At 47.8% G+C, this 23,237-nt stretch overlaps 1 protein-coding gene across 2 annotated transcripts in view; it reads right to left on the reverse strand.

Annotated features, from left to right (window-relative positions):
- Positions 1-252: 252 nt before the first annotated feature.
- The window catches only part of CYP39A1 (cytochrome P450 family 39 subfamily A member 1), a 119,117-nt gene continuing 96,132 nt past the window's right edge, over positions 253-23,237 (reverse strand). For both annotated transcript variants that reach the window (XM_068279053.1, XM_068279052.1), the window contains exons 12-13: positions 8,336-8,430; positions 253-426 (exon numbers count right to left, since the gene is read on the reverse strand). In XM_068279053.1, the coding sequence (XP_068135154.1) occupies positions 8,359-8,430 (72 nt within the window). In that variant the 3' untranslated portion in view covers positions 253-426; positions 8,336-8,358. The remainder of the gene's footprint in view (positions 427-8,335; positions 8,431-23,237) is intronic.

Consider the following 23,237-nt stretch of genomic DNA (forward strand, 5'->3'; position numbering starts at 1 on the left):
ATTTTCGTCGAACGAAAATTTGGATTTTCTTGGTGGTCGTGATAGATAGGAAGAAATGATTGGTTAGTTGATGGTGTAGTGAACGATTTTTCGTCCGATCAGAATTTCTGATCGCTCGGACGATTTTTCACTAGAAATTGGACCGTTAGTGGCCAGCTTAGGATTGTCCCTACTTTGTTTTCTCTATTATGTTTCCAGCTACAAAATCAATTTTATGTGACATTACAATTTCAAATGAAGTTCTCACTTTTTTTTAAATAAGTTTAATAAACCATCTTATTAAACAATAATTAACTTCATTTTTTACATACAGTATATTAGTCTAATAGTGCAACATGATAAAAGTTAAAAATGTATATAAAACTCTAAAAGTACAGAAGACTTCTTCTGGTACCCAATTCTTCTTGTTCATTCACTCTTGGTGCCCTAAAATAGAGACAGAATGATTACAGGATATTAGCCTTATTGTGCATTTATACAGCATTGACATATTTTCCCATAAGTCCGATTTTTTTCAATGGCAAGATCAAAAGTTCTCTTACTCCTTACAGTAGATGAGACAGATTATTTTGGCATCCTATATAATAAAGCCCTAATGTCCCTGCGTCCGTCCCTGTGTCAGTGCTTTATTGCACTGCGCATGTGCAGGGACAGACGGAGAGCCAGAGGAGGACGGGTCCAGAAGGGCGGCGGGTGTGCAGGCGCGGTGGGCTTGTGAGTCGGGCGGGGCGCGTGCGCGATGGGTGCGCGGCGGTATTAGTGACAGACCTTTGCCTGTTTTTACATGGGCTAAGTCACTAGTACTTGTATAATGTCAGAGAGGCAAGGTGTGTCTTGCATGAAGCCAAAAAATATTAGCAATATTTTACTACTACTAAACCTAACCCTACTCTCATACAGAACCCTCTCTCTACGGATGCCTAGCTCTACGGCCCCCCTGGTGGTGCCTAACCCTACGAACCACCTAGTGGTGTCTGAACTTAATCCCCCTACCCCATGCCCCCCCCCCCCCCCGTGGTGCATAACTCTAAGGCCCTCCTTGTGGTTCCTAACCCTAAGAGCCCACAAAATTATAATTCTCAAAACTAATGTAAAAATGATTTTAAAAGTGGAATTTCAAAATGTTGAAAAGTTAAAACGATAATTTACAAAAATGATAATTGTCAAAACAATTTCATAACAATATTTTTCAAACCACTAATTCTGAAAACTTTAAATTTCAAGGTGATGGGCGCGGTGCCTGGCGCCCAATCGTCCATGTTTTGTGCCCAATAGCCGCCATTTAACATTAGAGGGAATAGCCTTAAAGAGTTAAATATCAGGTATGTAAGTGGCTGACTCAGTCCTGACTCAGACAGGAAGTGACTACAGTGTGACCCTCACTGATAAGAAATTCCAACTATAAAACACTTTCCGAGCAGGCACGAGATAAAAAGGGTAAATAGTTCATAGACTTTAGCTCTGGCATACTTCAATGAGTGTGTCACTGAGCAAAAACAATAAAACAGTTTAAACTTAAAAAGTAGATTTAAGCATAAAATAAAACCGTAGAATATCTTAGAGTATTTTTTAGGAGAAGGAAGATAGATACAATGGTTTATTTCATTTGTTTATTTTTGCCTCGGGTGTCCTTTAACCTCCCTGGTGGTATGATTCCCGCGGCCGGAGGGTTTTTTTTAACCTTTTTTTTTTTTTTTTTTTTTTTTTAGCATGTAGCTAGCCTAGTGCTAGCTACATGCTTCCCCTCCTCCCTGCGGCGTCCTCCCCGTACGCGCCGATCGCCGCCGGCGCGTATGCCCATCCGGAAATCCCGTTCTCTTTTTCTTCAAGTCAGAGAGGTGTATTTAGAGTAAGGAAATGGTTTGTTAAGGATTATCTCTATGCAATAGAGGTGTTCATTACCAGCATAGCAACAATAAAAAGCTAATAGGATGGATGAAGGAGGGCCCTAGTGGTCCCCTCTGGCCCAAAGGCCCTGGTGCGGTCGCAAGCTCTGCATCCCCTATTGCTACACCACTGTTTGGAGATACCCGCAGTAATGCGCTGTAATGTAATTTTTGGCAGCAAGCCATACTATAAGTGAGGCTCTCTAGCGCTCACTTCCTGTGGTGGAAATATGAATTGCACCACTATTGAAATATACTGTATTTTTTGTACCATAAGACTCACTTTTTCAGCCCCAAAAGTGGGGGTAAAAATTCAGTGAGTCTTATGGTCCGAAAGTGTCCCCCTCCCAGCTGCCCTCCTATGCCTGGTGTCCAGACACTAGGGGCACAGGGGGGCGAAGGGGGCCAGTGAGACACAAAAGGACACAGGGGAAACCAGCCAGAGGGGAGACAGGGAGGCAGATGGGACATGGGGAGCACAGGGGGGCAGAGAGGGCCAGTGAGACACAGAAGGACACAGGGGAAACCAGCCAGAGCGGAGACAGGGAGGCAGATGGGACATAGGGGGCACAGGGGGGCAGAGAGGGCCAGTGAAACACAGAAGGACACAGGGGAAACCAGCCAGAGGGGAGACAGTGAGAGATGGAACATGGGGAGCACAGGGGGGCAGAGAGGGCCAGTGAGACACAAAAGGCTACAGAGGAAACCAGCCAGAGGGGAGACAGGGAGAGATGGAACATAGGGGGCAGAGGGGGCCAGTGAGACACAAAAGGCTACAGAGGAAACCAGCCAGAGGGAAGACAGGGAGAGATGGAAAATGGGGAGCACAGGGGGGCAGAGGGGACTCAGAGGGGGCCAGTGAGAAACAAAAGGACACAGGAGAAACCAGCCAGAGGGGAGACAGGGAGGCAGATGGAACACAGAGAGGTGGTGAGACACAGAAGGACATGGGACACTGGCCAGAGGGGAGACAGGAGGGCACATAGGGGCAAATAAGACACTGGGGACACAGGACACCGATACATTGGTACAAAATAATTGGGACAAAAACATCTACAAGACGCTCCTGGACCATAGATGCACCAGTTTATATATATATATACCTCTAAACCTGGGTGCTTCTTATAGTCCAGAGCGTCTTATAGTCCAAAAAATATGGTAAAATGCATCAGAACGCAAACGCAAAAAAGTTTAAAATATCTGTTGCGCAGAAACAGTGAAAACGGGTGATGCAACTCAATGAAAATGCTCTAGTGTGAAAAGGGCCTAAAAGTTCAAGTAAGGAGGTTGAGGGTAAAGGTTAAATTTGATTCAATAAGTAAAAAAATGATATGAAAGAATGTATGTGGGCAGATTAAAGAAGAAGATTGAGTGGCATGGAGAGAGAGGAGTGGTGGGGGATGAATGAGATTAGAGAGAGAAGGCATGGGGGAGATGAAAGAGGAGTGGTGGAGGATGAATGAGATTGGAGAGAAGGCATGGGGGGAGATGAGAGAGGAGTGGTGGGGGATGAAAGAGATTAGAGAGAAGGCATGGGGGAGATGAGAGAGGAGTGGTAGAGGATGAATGAGATTGGAGAGAAGGCATGGGGGAGATGAGAGAGGAGTGGTGGAGGATGAATGAGATTAGAGAGAAGGCATGGGGGAGATAAGAGAGGAGTGGTAGAGGATGAATGAGATTGGAGAGAAGGCATGGGGGAGATGAGAGAGGAGTGGTAGAGGATGAATGAGATTAGAGAGAAGGCATGGGGGAGATGAGAGAGGAGTGGTAGAGGATGAATGAGATTAGAGAGAAGGCATGGGGAGATGTGAGAGGAGTGGTGGGGGATGAATGAGATTAGAGAGAAGGCATGGGGGAGATGAGAGAGGAGTGGTGGAGGATGAATGAGATTTGAGGGAAGGCACGGGGGAGATGAGAGAGCGGTGGTAGAGGATGAATGAGATTGGAGAGAAGGCATGGGGGAGATGAGAGAGGAGTGGTAGATGAATGAGATTAGAGAGAAGGCATGGGGGAGATGAGAGAGGAGTGGTGGAGGGTGAATGAGATTAGAGAGAAGGCATGGGGGAGATGAGAGGGGAGTGGTAGGGGATGAATGAGATTAGAGAAGCCATGGGGGGGAGATGAGAGAGGAGTGGTGGTGGATGAATGAGATTAGAGAGAAGGCATGGGGAGATGAGAGAGGAGTGGTGGTGGATGAATGAGATTAGAGAGAAGGCATGGGGAGATGAGAGAGGAGTGGTGGTGGATGAATGAGATTAGAGAGAAGGCATGGGGAGATGAGAGAGGAGTGGTGGAGGATCATTGAGATTAGAGAGAAGGCATGGGGGAGATGAGAGAGGAGTGGTGGAGGGTGAATGAGATTAGAGAGAAGGCATGGGGGAGATGAGAGAGGAGTGGTAGAGGGTGAATGAGATTAGAGAGAAGGCATGGAGAGATGAGAGGGGAGTGGTGGAGGATGAATGAGATTAGAGAGAAGGCACGGGGAGATGAGAGAGGAGTGGTGGAGGATGAATGAGATTAGAGAGAAGGCATGGGGGAGATGAGAGGAGTGGTGGAGGGTGAATGAGATTAGAGAGAAGGCATGGGGGAGATGAGAGGGGAGTGGTGGGGGATGAATGAGATTAGAGAAGGCATGGGGGGAGATGAGAGAGGAGTGGTGGGGGATGATGAGATTAGAGAGAAGGCAAGGGGGAAATGAGAGAGAGGGGTGCTGGAGGATGAATGAGATTAGAGAGAAGGCATGGGGGAGATGAGAGAGGAGTGGTGGATGAATGAGACTAGAGAGAAGGCACGGGGGAGATGAGAGGGGAGTGGTGGACGATGAATGAGATTAGAGAGAAGGCATGGGGGAGATGAGAGGAGTGGTAGATGAATGAGATTAGAGAGAAGGCATGGGGAGATGAGAGAGGAGTGGTGGAGGATGAATGAGATTAGAGAGAAGGCATGGGGGAGATAAGAGAGGAGTGGTGGAGGATGAATGAGATTAGAGAGAAGGCACGGGGGAGATAAGAGGGGAGTGGTGGACGATGAATGAGATTAGAGAGAAGGCATGGGGGAGATGAGAGGAGTGGTAGATGAATGAGATTAGAGAGAAGGCATGGGGAGATGAGAGAGGAGTGGTGGAGGATGAATGAGATTAGAGAGAAGGCATGGGGGGAGATGAGAGAGGAGTGGTGGAGGATGAATGAGATTAGAGAGAAGGCACGGGGGAGATGAGAGGGGAGTGGTGGAGGATGAATGAGATTAGAGAGAAGGTACGGGGGAGATGAGAGGGGAGTGGTGGACGATGAATGAGATTAGAGAGAAGGCATGGGGGAGATGAGAGGAGTGGTAGATGAATGAGATTAGAGAGAAGGCATGGGGAGATGAGAGAGGAGTGGTGGAGGATGAATGAGATTAGAGAGAAGGCATGGGGGAGATGAGAGAGGAGTGGTGGTGAATAAATAAAATTAGAGAGAAGGCATGGGGGAGATGAGAGAGGAGTGGTGGATGAATGAGATTAGAGAGAAGGCATGGGGGAGATGAGAGGGGAGTGATGGACAATAAAGCAGATTAGAGGGAAGGCATGGGGGAGATGAGAGGAGAGTGGTGGAGGATGAATGAGATTAGAGAGAAGGCATGGGGGAGATGAGAGAGGAGTGGTGGACCGATGAATGAGATTTGAGGGAAGGCATGGGGAGATGAGAGAGGAGTGGTAGAGGATGAATGAGATTAGAGAGAAGGCATGGGGAGATGTGAGAGGAGTGGTGGGGGATGAATGAGATTAGAGAGAGGGCATGGGGGAGATGAGAGAGGAGTGTTGAAGGATGAATGAGATTAGAGAAAAGGCATGGGGGAGATGAGAGAGGGGTGGTGGGGGATGAATGAGATTATAGAGAAGGCATGGGGGAGATGAGAGAGGAGTGGTGGACAATGAAGGAGATTAGAGAGAAGGCACGGGGGAGATGAGAGAGGAGTGGTAGATGAATGAGATTAGAGAGAAGGCATGGGGGAGATGAGAGAGGAGTGTTGGAGGATGAATGAGATTAGAGAGAAGTCATGGGGGAGATGAGAGAGGAGTGCTGGAGGATGAATGAGATTAGAGAGAAGGCATGGTGGGAGATGAGAGAGGAGTGGTGGAGGATGAATGAGATTAGAGAGAGGGCATGGGGAGATGAGAGAGGAGTGGTGGGGGATGAAAGAGATTAGAGAGAAGGCATGGGGGAGATGAGAGAGGAGTGCTGGAGGATGAATGAGATTAGAGAGAAGGCACGGGGGAGATGAGAGGAGTGGTGGACGATGAATGAGATTTGAGGGAAGGCATGGGGAGATGAGAGAGGAGTGGTGGGGGATGAATGAGATTAGAGAGTAGGCATGGAGGATATGAGAGAGTAGTGGTGGAGGATGAATGAGATTAGAGAGAAGGCATAGGGGAGATGAGAGAGGAGTGGTGGAGGATGAATGAGATTAGAGAGAAGGCATAGGGGAGATGAGAGAGGAGTGGTAGATAAATGAGATTAGAGAGAAGGCATGGGGGAGATGAGAGGAGTGGTGGAGGATGAATGAGATGAGAGAGAAGGCATGGGGGAGATGAGAGAGGAGTGGTGGACAATGAATGAGATTAGAGAGAAGGCATGGGGGAGATGAGAGAGGAGTGGTGGAAGATGAATGAGATTATAGAGAAGGCAAGGGGAAGATGAGAGAGGGGTGGTGGGGGATGAATGAGATTAGAGAGAAGGCATGGGGGAGATGAGAGAGGAGTGGTAGATGAATGAGATTAGAGAGAAGGCATGGGGGAGATGAGAGAGGAGTGGTAGATGAATGAGATTAGAGAGAAGGCATGGGGGAGATGAGAGAGGAGTGGTAGAGGATGAATGAGATTAGAGAGAAGGCATGGGGGAGATGAGAGAGGAGTGGTAGAGGATGAATGAGATTAGAGAGAAGGCATGGGGGAGATGAGAGAGGAGTGGTTGAGGATGAATGAGATTAGAGAGAAGGCACGGGGGAGATGAGAGAGCGGTGGTGGAGGATGAATGAGATTAGAGAGAAGGCATGGGGGAGATGAGAGAGGAGTGGTAGAGGATGAATGAGATTAGAGAGAAGGCATGGGGGAGATGAGAGAGAGTGGTTGAGGATGAATGAGATTAGAGAGAAGGCATGGGGGAGATGAGAGGGGAGTGGTGGAGGATGAATGAGATTAGAGAGAAGGCACGGGGGAGATGAGAGAGCGGTGGTGGAGGATGAATGAGATTAGAGAGAAGGCACGGGGGAGATGAGACAAGAGTGGTGGAGGATGAATGAGATTAGAGAGGAGGCACGGGGGAGATGAGAGAGGAGTGGTGGGGGATGAATGAGAATAGATAGAAGGCATGGGGGAGATGAGAGAGGGGTGGTGGGGGATGAATGAGATTAGAGAGAAGACATGGGGGGAAATAAGAGATGAGTGGTAGAAGATGAGTGAGATTAGAGAGAAGGCATGGGGTAGATGAGAGAGGAGTATCGGGGGATGAATGAGATTAGAGAGAAGGCATGGGGGAGATGAGAGAGGAGTGGTAGAGGATGAATAAGATTAGAGAGAGGGCATGGGGGAGATGAGAGAGGAGTGGTAGATGAATGAGATTAGAGAGAAGGCATGGGGGAGATAAGAGATAAGTGGTAGAGGATGAATAAATTTAGAGAAAAGGCATGGGGGAGATGAGAGAGGAGTGGTAGATGAATGAGATTAGAGAGAAGGCATGGGGGAGATGAGAGAGGAGTGGTAGATGAATGAGATTAGAGAGAAGGCATGGGGGAGATAAGAGATAAGTGGTAGAGGATGAATAAGTTTAGAGAAAAGGCATGGGGGAGATGAGAGAGGAGTGGTAGATGAATGAGATTAGAGAGAAGGCATGGGGGAGATGAGAGAGGAGTGGTAGAGGATGAATAAGATTAGAGAGAAGGCATGGGGGAGATGAGAGAGGAGTGGTGGAAGATGAATGAGATTAGAGAGAAGGCATGGGGGGGATGAGAGAGGAGTGGTGGAGGATGAATGAGATTAGAGAGAAGGCATGGGGGAGATAAGAGGTAGAGGATGAATAAGATTAGAGAGAAGGCATGGGGGAGATGAGAGAGGAGTGGTAGATGAATGAGATTAGAGAGAAGGCATGGGGGGAGATGAGAGAGGAGTGGTAGATGAATGAGATTAGAGAGAAGGCATGGGGGAATAGAGGATGAATTAGATTAGAGAAAGAAGGGGATGATGAGATTAGAGAGACAAGGCATGGATGAGAAAAGAGAGGAGTGGCAGAGAATAAATTAAATTAGAGAGATGTTACAGGGGAGAAGAGAGGGGAGTGGTGGAGGATGATGAGATTAGAGAGGAGAAGGGGATGATGAGATTAGAGAGAGAAGTAGTTAGGGAAGTGCACTGTGCTGTACTTCGTCAGTCTGTGCAGCATCTATATTATGCACTGATGATGATCTGAACTCACAGAATTTGATTCTGGCTCCTTGGTTACTCCCTGTGTTTATAGCGAACACGGAATGGTCCGTCAGGCTGCTGAGTCCCAACCAGGTGTAGATTGCTCTGTAAAACACATCACTCTGTCAACATTGAATAATGATAAAATACTGATAATGCTTTGTTTGAATAGCAAGACCAATAGGTACGGAAAGACCACACAGGCTTAGGCCTAGAGCTACAAGGCTAAGGGCAGCACATTACCCTTGATTTCATTTTTATCAAAAATTTAATTTTTCTTTAAGGTCTTTAAGAAGTTCCACTATTTTGGGGTCTGTAATCTGCAAAGATTAATGATGAACATGTTCTCATCTCATTGCATTTGTATGTGCATAGTCATGTCTAAGTGGTCCAAACAGAAACTGATAGATGGGGGATCACAGCCTCTTGCCTCTGAAAACTGATTGTTAGGCAATAACTTTAGAAGCAGCAGTCATGTGATCATCCCCATCTACTTTCTGTAGGTCTTTGACCTCAATTGTTGTTACAGAGATCAAGAACAACACCTTCCACCCTTTATCTTTGTATGTTAAAGGGAACCAAGCACCACTTTTTCCTGTCCCCTTCTATCTGCCCATTATTTATCCAGGGGAAGGTGTGACGATAGCATCTGTGACTTCTGTAAACTCTTTAAAGGGACACTTAAGTCAAACAAAAAAAATGAGTTTTACTCACCTGGGGCTTCCAATAGCCCCCTGCAGCTGTCCGGTGCCCTCGCTGTCTCCCTCCGATCCTCCTGGCCCCGCCGGCAGCCACTTCCTGTTTCGGTGACAGGAGCTGACAGGCTGGGGACGCGAGTGATTCTTCGCATTCCTGGCCACAATAGCGCCATCTATGCTGCTATAGCATACATCATATACCATATAGCAGCATAGAGGGTGCTAATGTGTCTGGGAACACGAAGAATAACTCGCGTCCCCAGCCTGTCAGCTCCTGTCACCGAAACAGGAAGTGGCTGCCGGCGGGGCCAGGAGGATCGGAGGGAGACAGCGAGGGCACCGGACAGCTGCAGGGGGCTATTGGAAGCCCCAGGTGAGTAAAACTCATTTTTTTTGTTTGACTTAAGTGTCCCTTTAAAGCTCAGTATCCTGTCCAACACCTCCCCTTTCCCCGCTTAAATCTTTACAGGATACCCGAAGTGACATGTGACATGATGAGATAGACATATGTATGTACAGTGCCAAGCACACAAGCTGTGTTCCTTTTTTTCTTTATCTGCCTGAAAGAGTTAAATATCAGGTATGTAAGTGGCTGACTCAGTCCTGACTCAGACAGGAAGTGACTACAATGTGACCCTCGCTGATAAGAAATTCCCCTTTTTACCTCTTTCCTGCTCTCAGAAGCCATTTTCTGCTAGGAAAGTGTTTTATAGTTGGAATTTCTTATCAGTGAGGGTCACACTGTAGTCACTTGCTGTCTGAGACAGCCACTTACATACCTGATATTTAACTCTTTCAGGCAGAGAAAGAAAAAAAGAACCACAGCATAGTTATTTGTGTGCTTGGCACTGTACATACCCATGTCTATCTCATCATGTCACCTCGGGTATCCTTTATTTTTGCTCTGCTAATGTGTGCAGTAAAATAATTAAAGTAGGTTAATAAAACCCTCTGCTAAATGTTTACATGTAAAAACAAGAGGTAAAATTGATTTTTTTTATTAATCAGCCACATTGTTGCCATGCATACTAAATGTGCTATTGAGGTGCCCTGGGTGCTAAAACTGTTGCTTGGCTCACTTTAATAGGAAGCCGAGGTGACAGACAGATGAAGGTTGCCATATTTATTTCCTTTTAAACAATACCAGTTGCCTGGCAGTCCTGCTGATCTATGAGGCTGCAGTAGTGTCTGAATCACACACCCGTAAAAAGCAAACAGCAGGGGAAAGTTCAAATGTACTTATCTGGGGCTTCTTCCCGCCCCCCGGCAGTCTATCAGGTCTCTCAGAATCCTCCTGATCCCCTCCACTGTGCCGCTGTCTCCTCAGAAAGATCTGCGATTAGAACAGTACTTGCAGCCACCACACTTGCACAGTCCTGTCTGCCCACCTCCTCAATCGCGTTTCTAAGCATGCCCAGTCAACACAATTTGCTAAGAATTATTTTAACATAACAGACAGATTTTGGACTAGTCTATCTCCTCATGTGGGATTCTCATGGTTTTCTTTATTTTCAAAAATACGTATTGAATAGCAGTTCTGATTGGGGGGGCTGCATCTTTGTATGGATCCTCTACAGGGGATGCTTTTGTAAAGAATATATTAAATAATGAGAATCCCCCTTAAGGAGATGGACTAGTAGTCCCAAACCTGTCAGGTCCGTCAGATTTCTACTAACTACTGTAAGTGACAGCAACATAAGAGACAGGTAATTTGTAGCACATCTTACTCTTACTCTAGAAGAAAGATAATTCTTAAATGTATGTGTTTGCATGTATGTAAAATGTTAATTTTTTTTCCCGCAATAGTGGTCCTTTAAATCTCACGGTTGGTTGGGGGGGGGGGGGGGGGATAGGGCACAAAATAGGTTCACTCATATCTATAGCATATTGTGTATATTGCTTGACTATACTATGCTCTGAGGAACAGCCATCTATTACATTTCTTCTGCATCCACAATCCAGTAAACACTCCAGTTATTTTGGAATTTCTGCAGACTCCCTGGTGCCTGCTCTATTCAGTCTCCAATAGAGATAGCAGTGGGCCTCTGATATCTATGTGTGAAGAATACTAGGACAAGCCTGATAATGGTCCCTCTCTCAGTCCCTGTGAATGTAGCATGCCCTGTGTTAGAATACAGTGCACAAAGTAGACACAAAGCGGCCTAGAATAGGGTTTCCACAAATCATAGCTCAGTAGGTAGTACCAACATTAAAGAGAACCAGAGACGAAGCACCCTCATGTATTTTACCATAAAGATCAGTGGGAACATTAGAGAAAACACCTACCCTGCTCTCTGCTTCATTCTGCACTGCACAGCCTGCTTGTTAGCAGCCCTGATAAAATCTCCGACTGAGCATGCAGTCTGGCTTTGCTCAGGAATATTTATAGCTCAGTCTGTGTTCTCTCATGTTTTTTCAAGCCCAAGCCTGCCCCCTGCTGGCTCTGCTCAGGAATTTTTATAGCTGAGTCATTATAGCAAAGCCAGACTGAATGCTCAGTCAGGGATTTTATCAGGGTTGATAGGAAGCAAGGTGAGCAGTGCATGATGAAACAGAAAGCATGGTAGATGTTTTCTTTAATGTTCCCACTGATACATATGGGAAAATACATGAGGGTGCTTCGTCTCTTTAAGGGGCCACTATTGCGAAAAAAATGTTACATTTTAAATACGGTACATGTAAACACCTACAAATAAGAAGTAGGTTTCTTCCACAGAAAATGAGGCATAAATGACTTTGCTCCTATGTTCCTGTTGCTTATAGTAAGTAGTAGAAATCTGTCACACCCGACAGGTTTTGACTAGGCCATCTCTTCATGGGGGGGGGGCTCTTAGCATGGTCTGAAATTCCTTGAAAAGTATTTACACAAATATGCTAGCCAGCCTCCGTGATCGCTGCACACTTTTTTGGCAGTTGGATGGTGCAATTGCCATTCCCTAAGTGCTTTTGAAAATAAAGAAAACCCTGAGAATCCCCCATGAAGTAATGGACTAGTCCAAAACCTGTCGGTTTTGTCAGACTTTTACTACCTATTGCAAGGGACAGCAACATAGGAGAAAGGTAATTTATGGCTCATTTTACTCCAGAAGAAATGTGCTTTTTATTTGTGTGTTTTTAAAATGTTTGCCCTAACATACAGTATCAAGCTCATAATTGGTGCAGGAAGAGTACTGACCATGTCACCATAAGCCCCGCCTCTCTGTGCATCATTGCTTCCTGCGAGCTTGATTTACAGAGAACATTTTAATAGATGCAGGATGTTTTGAATCAGGATGATACCATTTATTGGCCAACTTACAAAAAAAAAAAAAAAAAAAAAAAAGTAGGCTTTCGGTGAGCAAGCCTTCGAAAGCTTGCTCTTTTTCGTTCAAGTTCTCCAATAAATGGTATCATCCTGATTCAAAACTTCCTGCTTTTACTGATAGCTGACACAGTACAATACTTTGCTGCTATTTTGTTAGAAGTCATGTATTTCTTCACCAGAGCATTTTACCCAACAATGCATTTTTATGCCAATTCATTAAGGATTTTACGTGTAGCACTTTAGTAAAAGGTGCACTACCTCGCGCGGTACTCTAAGGCCTCTTTCACAGTGGGACGTTAAAGGCACACGTTATAAAAATGTATAACGCAGACTAACGCACAGCAATACAAAGTATGTGTGACATTCACAGTGCACACGTTGCGTTGTGTGTAACGTGTAGCAATATTTAGAAAGTGCTGCATGCTGTGCGTTTAGCAATACATTTGCTGCGTTATGTGTGTTGCACATGCTCAGTAATGTTTATTTTTTTAAATATAACGCATGCGCCGCTTTCGTTCCATCAGTGTGCGACAAAAACGGCGCACCAAGAGACACATAACGCAGTGCAAAATAACGTCTAATTTCATAACCTACATGCACTGCGTTAGAGGAACGTTGTGCGACTTTAACGTTGCATCAAACGCAACGTCCCACTGTGAATGAGGCCTTAAGTACCAGTAGCCTGTCTATCCTGCTGATCCTTTGCCTCTAATACATTTAGCCCTAGACCCTGAACAAGCATGCAGCAAATCAGGCGTTTCTGATATTATTGTCAGATCTGACAAGATTAGCTGCATGCTTGTTTCTGGTGTGATTCAGACACTACTGCAGCCAACTATATCAGCCGGGCTGCCAGGCAACTGGTATTGTTTAAAAGGAAATAAATATGGCAGCCTTCATATTCTTCTCACTTCAACTGTGCTTTAAGCCTCATAAACACATACAAGGATTGATGCTCTGGGCGGATCAGGCCACAGTCCGGGCAATGCAGCTCACTTGCTGAGGGGGAACGGGGGCCTCAGTAAACACATTAGGTTTTTAGCAGAGGTGATCATAATCAGCACCCACATGCGTAGCCTTAAAAAGCTGTATGAAAAAATCCATCTGGTCAATGAAGCTGGTTACTCTTACCCCGCACCCTCCCCAAACCTTCTGATGACTCATGCTGTCTCCTTTCCCACTAGACAGCATGAGTCATGAGAAGGGTGGAGTGAGGAGTGATCATGCAAGAGTCAGCACCTTTAGTTGTGATTGCACTACTCCGTAGTTGATCTGAACAGCATTTTTTCTAGTGCTGGTGTTCAAATTCGGGATCTCACATTTGGAATACCCGAATTATGCCGAATATCACACTTCAGCACCCAAGCTAGGGGACAGGGTCGCGGGGAGGTCACTCTTGCTGCACTTCACATGCTTCCTCCTTCTGGCTTGGAAGGAAGCATTGGAGTCACCACCTGGACCACAATTCTGTGACCCTGTCCACCAGCTCAGGTGCTGAAGTTCATTCGTGTTTCCAAATGCAGGATTCCACATTCCGACACCATCACTATTTCCATATGGCTGAGTAGGGCAAAATAAAAGGTGGTTATTATTATTATTATTTATTTATAAAGCGCCAACATATTCCATGGCGCTGTACAATGTAAGAAAACAAACAGGGGATACATAATAATACAGAGTAAGCAAGCAGCTCAGGGTGACCCAAACTACAAGGAATAATAATATAGACAATGATATACATCAAATATAAACACTGACACAAAACTAAGAAATGCTGATTACAATAGCAAATTTAACATGATGACTAAAATGTATAAATGTCTAACAGAGTGCAAGCAATTAAAATAACATTCCATGCCACAAAAGGGTGAGAGCCCTGCCCTTGCGAGCTCACAATCTTAAGGAATGGGGTGGAAACAAGAGGTTATGGTTAGGAGCTGTATCTGGGTCTTTATTAAAGTGAACCTCCAGACTAAAAATCGACTCAGCAGCACTGAAAAGGCTTGGTGTTTCTTTAACAGTTTCACAGCATCAGAACTTTGTTTCTCTTATACAAGCCTCATTTTTAGCTGCACAGAAGAAAACTGCCCGGGCTTTTTTCCCCTGATGCTGTGCAAAGCATGATGGGATTTCTGATTTTGTTGTTCTCGTTGTTCTCTGTTTTTTGTCTCTGTTTTGGTGCATTTTTTTTTTTTTACATTTTGAATTTGACAATTGAAGCCTAGCACCTGCAGCTGGGAGGGGTTATCAGGACACAGGATAGTTGGAACTGTGTCTCCTGCTCCTTGTCACCTCCTTTCAACCAAAAAGATGGCTGCCCCCATGACAAAGATGGCAGCCCCCATGAATCACAAACATTTGCCTGTTCTTTTAAAACAGGGTGGGTAAGAGATTATATTACCTATCTATTCTAATTAACATAACTAATGTAATTTGATGACAGTATGTTTGTTTAGGCTGAAGTTCCCCTTTAAACACTTCTGTTTCAGAATATGATACATTCATATACAAGTGAGGGAAGAAAGTATTTGATCCCCTGCTGAATTTTCTTGTTTCCCCAATAAATGGGTAGTCTATAATTGTAATGGTAGGTTTATTGTAGCGGTGGGAGACAAAATAACAACAAAAGAGCCTTCAAAAACCCAATGCCCCAAAGTCAGAGCTTGATGTGCATTGTAATGAGTTGAAGAAGTATTTGATTCCCTATCAAAAGATGACTTGGCGCTTGGTGGCAAAACTCTTGTTGGCCATCACAGAGGTTAGACGTTTCCTGTAGTTGGCCACCAGGTCCGCACACAACTCAGGACTTGGATTTTGGCCCACTCCACTTTGCAGATCCTGTACTAGTCAGTAAAGGTTTCAAGGCTGATGTTGGGCAACTCAAACCTTCAACTCCCTCCACACATTTTCTATTGGATTAAGGTCTGGAGACTGGCTAGGCCACTCCAGGACCTTCATGTCCTTCTCCTTGAGCCACTCCTCTGTTGCCTTTGCCCATTGTTTTGGGTCATAGTCATGCTGGAATAATCATCCATGACCCATTTTCAAGATGTGCCTCATTCAAATGTACATTGACAAACTGCAGATGGGCCTTTTTTAGTACATGTGCTGTCTTGAACAGGGGGACCTTGTGGGCTCTGCAAGTTTGAGTCCTTCACGGCGTAGTGTGCTACCAATTGTATTCTTGGTTACTGTAGTCCTAGCTGCCCTGAAATCATTGACAAGTTCCCCCTGTGTAATTCTCAGCTGCTTTGTCCCAGTTTTCAGGATCACTGCAATTCCATGAGGCGAGACAGCCCTCCCAGCTACAATAAAGCTCAGGGTCTTGCAGAGGGTCCTTAAGTGGGTCCTTCTCAAATCTAAAAAAGCTCCCCCTCACCTTGAAATGCCCAGTAGTACCAACAAGTGGTGGGGGACCTTTGCCCGAGCCCCCTTGCCCTGCAGTGACGTGACCTCCCCCTGACCATACACAGAAATGCACAGTAGTACCAAACCAGAGTAGTAAGGGTCTCCCACCGTATCACACCACCCCCCTGAGCCCCTCTGTTTGCCACACACATTCGGTCACAGAGGCGCTAGCTGCATTCGTTGGTGTGGAGTCAGTCGGACCTGACACCGGCAGCCGCACATTACCACCTCCTCTTTGCTGTCTCCTTGGCAGTCTCCGCTGAACATGTGGTGCATGGTTGCTATGGAGACGCCAAGCTTTGAGGAAATTTCCACTTGTTGGCGCCTGTGCCACCTGGGTCCATGTGTCTGTCGGCAATCAGTGATTATAAGTTACTTACTTGCAAGTCTGCTGCAACCCTCCAGTCCACCCCACACCACTAACTCCTCATGCATATTAGGGAGGAATTCCAGAGGAGGAAGGGTCTAGGGTAGTGGGTCACACCAATGGGCGCGGGGGGAGGGGGGCTTGTGCTTGAGCACCCAAAGCCACCCCCTCCCCCGTGCCTGATAAAGATACCTTACAATTTTTGGTCATGAGGGTAAACAAGCAAACTTAGCAGGTGATCAAATACGTCTTTCCCTCACTGTACGCCAATCTAGTACAGGGTCACTTTAAGGAAAAAAAACAAAACAAAACAGCCATTGTTCTGTGTGTGGACGCTGTAATGTGGAATGGAAAGATTTTGCTGCCATTTGCAGATCATTTCCGAACATCGAGTATTGGTTTTCCTATGAGCCGTCTACAGTGTAGCTGGAGTCATTCCTGTCCCCTCATTAAGGAAATGGCCTGAGGAACTCGAGACGGGAGCTGTTGGTACACGACACTGACGCTTCCACAGATGAATTGCCTCTTGTGAAACCAGGTTCAGCCTGACCATTGTCTCGTCCTCTATACAGACAGCAATTTGCATGTCATTAGGGGGGAAATCTTACACTCCTCACGGCGAGGTTTATCCAGCCCAGATAAAAAGTCGCCAGTAGGCACATAATATCCGCGTATGAGCTCACAGCGCTTCTTCTTCACTGCAGCAGTATCTAAAGTAACACTGCTCTGCAGGATGGCGGGAATCTTATATGGATGAAGGGAGGGGGGGGGGGGGGGAACTGTTGGATAAAAATGAAAGAGGAACCGTACTGAAGAATGCAGTAAATTATTCAGGATACCCACTTTAACGTTAACTATCCTGGTTTCAGCATCAGGAGCATTTCCTATATCTATCTATCTATCGCTGTATATTGTTGTGTAGCCCCGCCCTCCCAGTGATGCTTTGCCTAGGCTGTTTATTTATTATGGAAGTGATCATTTCTACTAGCTTTAGAACACTCAGCAAACGAACATTCCGCAAAGATCACCAGCCAGTAGTAGCTAGTAGATCACCTTCCAGCTATTGCTGGTGGCCAAATTATGCTGTTTTTATCATAATTTGGGCGCTGTCTTTTGCCACTATAGTTGTAATTCACATGACTACTTATGGTCACGCCATTTTTGCCTGACTCGGCTAACAGCTGTTTCGGATGAGAATGCTTGCTCACAGCTTTCAAAGGTATGGAATAAAAGGGGAAGTGTCACAGGAGCCCTAGTGGCTGACCGCACTTAGCCTTCTAAACGGTGCCAGCGCACAGATCGTGCGAACTCTGGTCGCAGTCAATGCACAGGAACCGTTAAGAATTAGCCGCAGACAACTCAGAAGGGAGCCTGTGAGACACGGGTGATTACAACTTCACCCACTGGTTCAGAGTAAACTGCCACCACCGCGGTTACCATGGGACCGTGGAGCCCACTAACTGACTAGTCCTGCGAATAAAACGGTTAAACACACGATATTCTGTCTAGCCAACAACAAACAAACAGTAGCGTATCTTCAGAGACCCGGGATCAGTTCTGTGTGTGCTGATAAGCAGGGTAGCGGACAGTGAATGACTTGGAGAAAGTCGTTTATTCACGCAATATAAATAATTAATATCTACAGACAATTATTAAAATCACAATTATTAAGACAGTAATAGCCAGTATGAAATAAAGAGGGAGAAAATACTTATGGTTTGTGGAAATATGTCCTTCTGTGGGAAAATCATCAAGTTCAAGCAAAACGGTTTCAAGTTCTTAGAGTTTTTTGTTTCAGAGTAAAGTTCAGCAAGATTTAGAATCCAAACAAAATGGAGGATGTCCTTTGTTTCAGCTCTGGCAAGGTGGCCACCACTTGTTCCTCACAGTGGCCGTGCGTCATGAAGATGGTAAAGGGAGGAATTGATGCCCTCCTGCTGGCCAGGTGCTTTTGATGAAGCTGGTTTGGGGGTGTGGCAATGCCGGCCCCTCTGAGTCACCCACCAATGACAGTTCATTCCCTCTGAGAGATTTTAGGGCTAAACTTATGAAATGCTGTAACTCCTGAACCATACACGTGATATTTAGGGGGGGTAACAGCTTCAGACTTGTTGGAAAATACAGATTAATATGACATCAGACACGGCTAAGCCAGCGGGTCAGGCTCCTGAGAAGATTCATATCTCGATAACCGGACGGTCTATCCCAAGGAATTTCATATCAGCACGATGGCCAGATTTTACCGGACAAGACGATATGAATTTTATAGCTGTGCGACATACGGTTTTCGTATGCCGACAGGAAATCATATCACCCATGCTTTCCGTATGGCCCATGCTCGGTGCCGGATCGGCTGGCTTTCTATGGCCCCCCTGTGGAGCCAGTTTCCTGGTCCTTTTCATGGGGACATCTGCTGTAGGGGGAATGAGCTGGGCCCTGCAGGGAGTCCAGCCATGTGCGACATTCCGGAGGGGTGAGGGGACTGCTCTGGCTCACAGGGGAACATATCTCTGGATTTAAAATAACACAAAATGTCATTTTCGGATCGCTTGCACGACTGCTCAGATCCAACAGGAAAGCAACAGATCAGGAAAGCGACTGTGAATTCTCTAGATTCACCTGCGTTTCTCACGGCTATTCCGTGACACCTCCCTTTCCTGACGCTGTGTAGGGGGTGGTCAGCAAGACATCCGCCGTAGCAGCTATTGGCGCTGTTGGGTCTAGTTCCCCCTGACACCGGGACAGCCCATCGGCGTTTTGGTGTCGGCTGCCTGCTTTGTGTTGGATCGTAAAGTCGTACTGTTGCAATGACAGGCTCCACCGTAGGAGCTTGCCATTGGTCCCAGCAGTACGGTTTAGCCAACTGAGGGGGTTATGGTCGGTAATGATCGTGAAGGAGCGGCCGTACAGATACGATTGTAGTTTCTGTAGGGCCCACACGATCGCTAGGCACTCCTTTTCAGTTGTGGAGTAGGCTACCTCTCGGGGCAGGAGCTTCCGGCTCAGGTAGAGGATAGGGTGTTCATCTCCCTCTCCGTCCACCTGGCTGAGGACTGCGCCGAGACCGTAGTCAGAGGCATCGGTTTGCACAACAAACCGACGACTGAAATCCGGGGCTTGAAGCACAGGGGCACTCGCGAGTGCCTGCTTCAATGCTTGGAAGGCGTTCTCGCAAGCGGGGGTCCAGCTAACAACCTTGGGGTGTTTCTTGCTAGTGGCATCGGTCAGGGGCTTCGCCAGGGTACTATAGGCTGGAACAAATTTCCTATAGTAGCCGGCGGTCCCCAGGAACGCCTGGACCTGCTTTTTCGTGATAGGCCGAGGCCATGCCAGGATGGCGTCAACCTTTCCCGTGTCAGGTTTCAGGGTGTTACCCCCCACCCGGTGACCTAAGTACTGCACCTCGGTCATACCAATCTGACATTTACTCGGCTTAACTGTCAGATTGGCTGCGGCCAGCCTCTCTAGTACCTGGGACAGGTGTTTGAGGTGTTCCTCCCAGGTGGGGCTGAACACCGCAATGTCATCCAAGTACGCTACAGCAAACCCTTGCAGTCCCTCCAGCAGGTCGTTTACGGCCCGCTGAAACGTGGCAGGAGCGTTCTTCATCCCAAAGGGCATCATCGTGAACTCGAAGAGGCCAAAAGGGGTGATGAAGGCCGACTTCTGCCTCGCGTCAGGTGCAAGTGGTATCTGCCAGTACCCCCGGCTCAGATCCATGATTGATAGGTACCTGGCGGACGCCAGCGTATCCAACAACTCATCGATGCGAGGCATGGGGTAGGCGTCTGTAGTGGTGATGGCGTTCAACTTCCTGTAGTCCACGCAGAACCGAGTTGTCTGGTCCTTCTTGGGGACCAGGACAACAGGGGCTGCCCAGGCACTACAGGACTTTTGAACCACCCCTAGCTCCAGCATCTCCCTCACCTCTTTCTGCATGTCCGCTTGCACCTCAGGGGAGACGCGGTAAGCGGATTGCCTGATGGGGGGATGGGTGCCCGTATCTACCCTATGCACTGCCAGACTGGTCCGCCCCGGGACACCGGAGAAGGTGTGCTGGTACGGACCCAGCACCTCCTGCAACTGCTCTTGCTGGGACGAGGAGAGTTGTGGGTTGACGCTTAGGTCACTGTCCACATCTCGTATGTCAGCCAGCAGGTCTAACAGGGGGTCTGCCTCTCCCTGCTCTAACCGGCTGCACACTGGCAGCACATACTTGGTTCTGTCATGGTGGGCCTTCAGCATGTTGACATGAAAGCTTTTCTGTTTCCTGCCTCCCATGTTCACCAGGTATGTCAGAGGGTTTAACCGTTGCACTATAGTGTAGGGTCCCTCCCAGGCCGCTTGCAGCTTGTTCTGCCTCACTGGAAGAAGGGCATACACTTTGTCACCTACTTCAAATGACCTCTCTCCAGCAGTGCGGTCATACCAGAGTTTTTGTTTGGCCTGAGCCTGGGCCATGTTTTCCGTTACCATTTCTGTGAGGAACTCCATCTTGTCCCTGAACCTGAGAACGTAATCAACTACAGAGACATCTGTGGGGTCCCCCTTGCCCTCCCACGTCTCCCGCATCAATTGTAGGGGTCCTCGGACATTCCTACCATACAGGAGCTCGAACGGGGAGAACCCGGTAGATTCCTGCGGCACCTCCCTGTATGCAAACAACAGATGAGGCAGGTATCGTTTCCAGTCCCCACCTTGCGACTCAACAAACGTGGTCAGCATTTGCTTCAGCGACCCGTTGAACCTTTCACACAGTCCATTGGTCTGCGGGTGGTAGGGACTGGAGACAATGTGCGTCATCTGTATCTTTTTGCACAGGGCCTCCATGAGTCCGGACATAAACTGGGTTCCCTGATCAGAGAGCATCTCCGCAGGGAACCCGACTCGGGAGAAAATGTTAAGTAGCGCGTCGGCTACCTTGTCCGCCCTCAGGGAGGAAAGTGCCATGGCCTCAGGATAGCGGGTGGCGTAATCCACCACCGTCAGGATGTACCTTTTGCCACTGCTGCTGGGAGTGGGCAACGGTCCAATTATTTCGACTGCCACTCTGTGAAAGGGCTCACCTATGATTGGCAGTGGACACAAGGGAGCTTTGCGGGGATTCCCAACCCTTTTTACCTTTTGGCAAATGGTACATGAGCGGCAGTAGTTCGTCACATCTATCCGCATTTGAGGCCAGTAGAAATGTCCCCGGATACGATCAAGTGTCCTGTGGATCCCCAAGTGCCCGGCCAGGGGAATGTCATGTGCGGACTTCAGCACATGCCCCCGGAAGGCACTAGGTACCACAAGCAACTTGGTACCCATCCCCATTTCACCTTCGGTGGGGTGTACAGGCTCACTGTACAACTTCCCACCTTCCCAGTATACCTTGAACGTAGCCTCGTCTGTGAGGGGCTCAGAAGCCTGTTTTCTGAGGGCCTCGAGGTTAGGGTCAGTCTGGAGTGCTTGCACAAATGCAGCACTCTCACTCTCAGCCAGCTGGCCCGTGGCGTATGAGGTTAGGGGCTGAAGGGTACCATCCCTGTGGTCAGAGGAGGGGGAGGAGGCCGGAACCTCCTCCACCTGTTCTGAGCTCAGGTTCTGAGCAGTATGGCTGCGTGTTACTGCTAGCACAGGTATCCCTTGAGAATGGCACATATTGGCATTACCTACATCATTGTCACAAGCATTAATAACAGTAACAGGAACATTTTCATCACAGACAGTTGGTACATCAAACACAGGTACCCGTGAACTGGGCACGTTCAACCCACCTCCCCCCTGTTCTTGCCCCTGGGTGCAAAGTACCTGGGTGTGGGCAGAGAGTCCGTCTCTGTCCTGGCATTCCACAGGGCTTGGTGCAGGTTCATAGTACGACACCAGCGTGCCCAAGTCGGTCCCCAGCAAAACAGGGACCGGCAGTTGGTCCAGGATCCCAACAACCTTCTCGTGGACCCCCACCCCCCAGTCGATGGACACCCGAGCTTGGGGAATGTGAGAAAGAGTGCCCCCCACTCCAGTGAGGGTGAGGTACTGGTCAGGAATGATGGCCTCTGCGGCGACAAGGTGTGCACGCACCAGAGTGACATCTGCTCCGGTGTCACGGAAACCCGTGACAAGCTGGTCATTCACAGTAACCAGCTGGTGATTGCTTGTGATGGGGGAGTTCCCTGCACCCTTGGCAAACATCAGGTTGGATGCGGCTCCTGGTTGGGGTACACTGGCGGTTGGTGTCTGCCGCGGGCGAGGTGCGGGTGGTCCAGGTGCTGGGGTGGTCTGCATCCGCTCCGGACAGGTGAACTTCATGTGTCCCGTCTTGTGGCAGTAGTGACAGGTGACCTCTCCAGAGGCTGCAGCCCTGGGTGCAGAAGCTGTGCTGGGTGGCCTCTGTGGCTGACGGCTCATGGGCAGGGGAGTCTGCCGAGGTATTGGGCTGACCTCCTCTCCAGCTGGATGGGACAGTTCTGCGGGTATCAGCCACCCGGGTAGTTGCAAAAGTCTCAGCAAGGTCTGCAGCGACAGTGGCTGAAGCCGGCCTGCGTTCTAACACAAACTGTCGTACATCAGCAGGGCAAATGTTCAGAAATTGTTCGAGGACTATCAAGTCCTCCAGGACGCCATAAGACCCTTTGGTGAGGCCCAGAGTCCACTGGCGGAGTGTGGTGAGCAAGCTGCTGACCACATCTCGGTACGAATCAGAAGACTTTTTCTGCCAGGCCCTGAACTTCTTCCGATAGGCTTATGGCGTCAGCTGGTACTTAGTAATGATAGCGTCTTTTATAGCAGCATAATCATTATCCTTTTCCGCAGGCAATTCTGCGAAAGCATCAAGCGCTTTGTAGCGCAGCAAAGGTGTCAGATGTCTGGCCCACTGGTCTTGGGACAGACGATACTGACGGCATGCTTTTTCAAAAGACCGCAAAAACAAGTCAATGTCTGTGTCTTTTTCAATATTAGCAAATTTAAATTTTGCACTTACGGGTGCTGCAGCTCCTTCAGCAGGGAGGCTGGGCGGTGAACTCCGGCTGGCCTGTTGCACTTTTGCCATGTTTAGCTCATGCTGTCGTTGGCGCTCCCGTTCTCGCTCAGCGGCATCCCTCTCCGCGTGGCGTTCAGCAGCAGCAGCAGCAGCAGCTTGCCGCTCCCGTTC

The sequence above is a fragment of the Hyperolius riggenbachi genome, chromosome 4 (assembly GCF_040937935.1).
Source record: "Hyperolius riggenbachi isolate aHypRig1 chromosome 4, aHypRig1.pri, whole genome shotgun sequence".
Taxonomy (NCBI): domain Eukaryota; kingdom Metazoa; phylum Chordata; class Amphibia; order Anura; family Hyperoliidae; genus Hyperolius; species Hyperolius riggenbachi.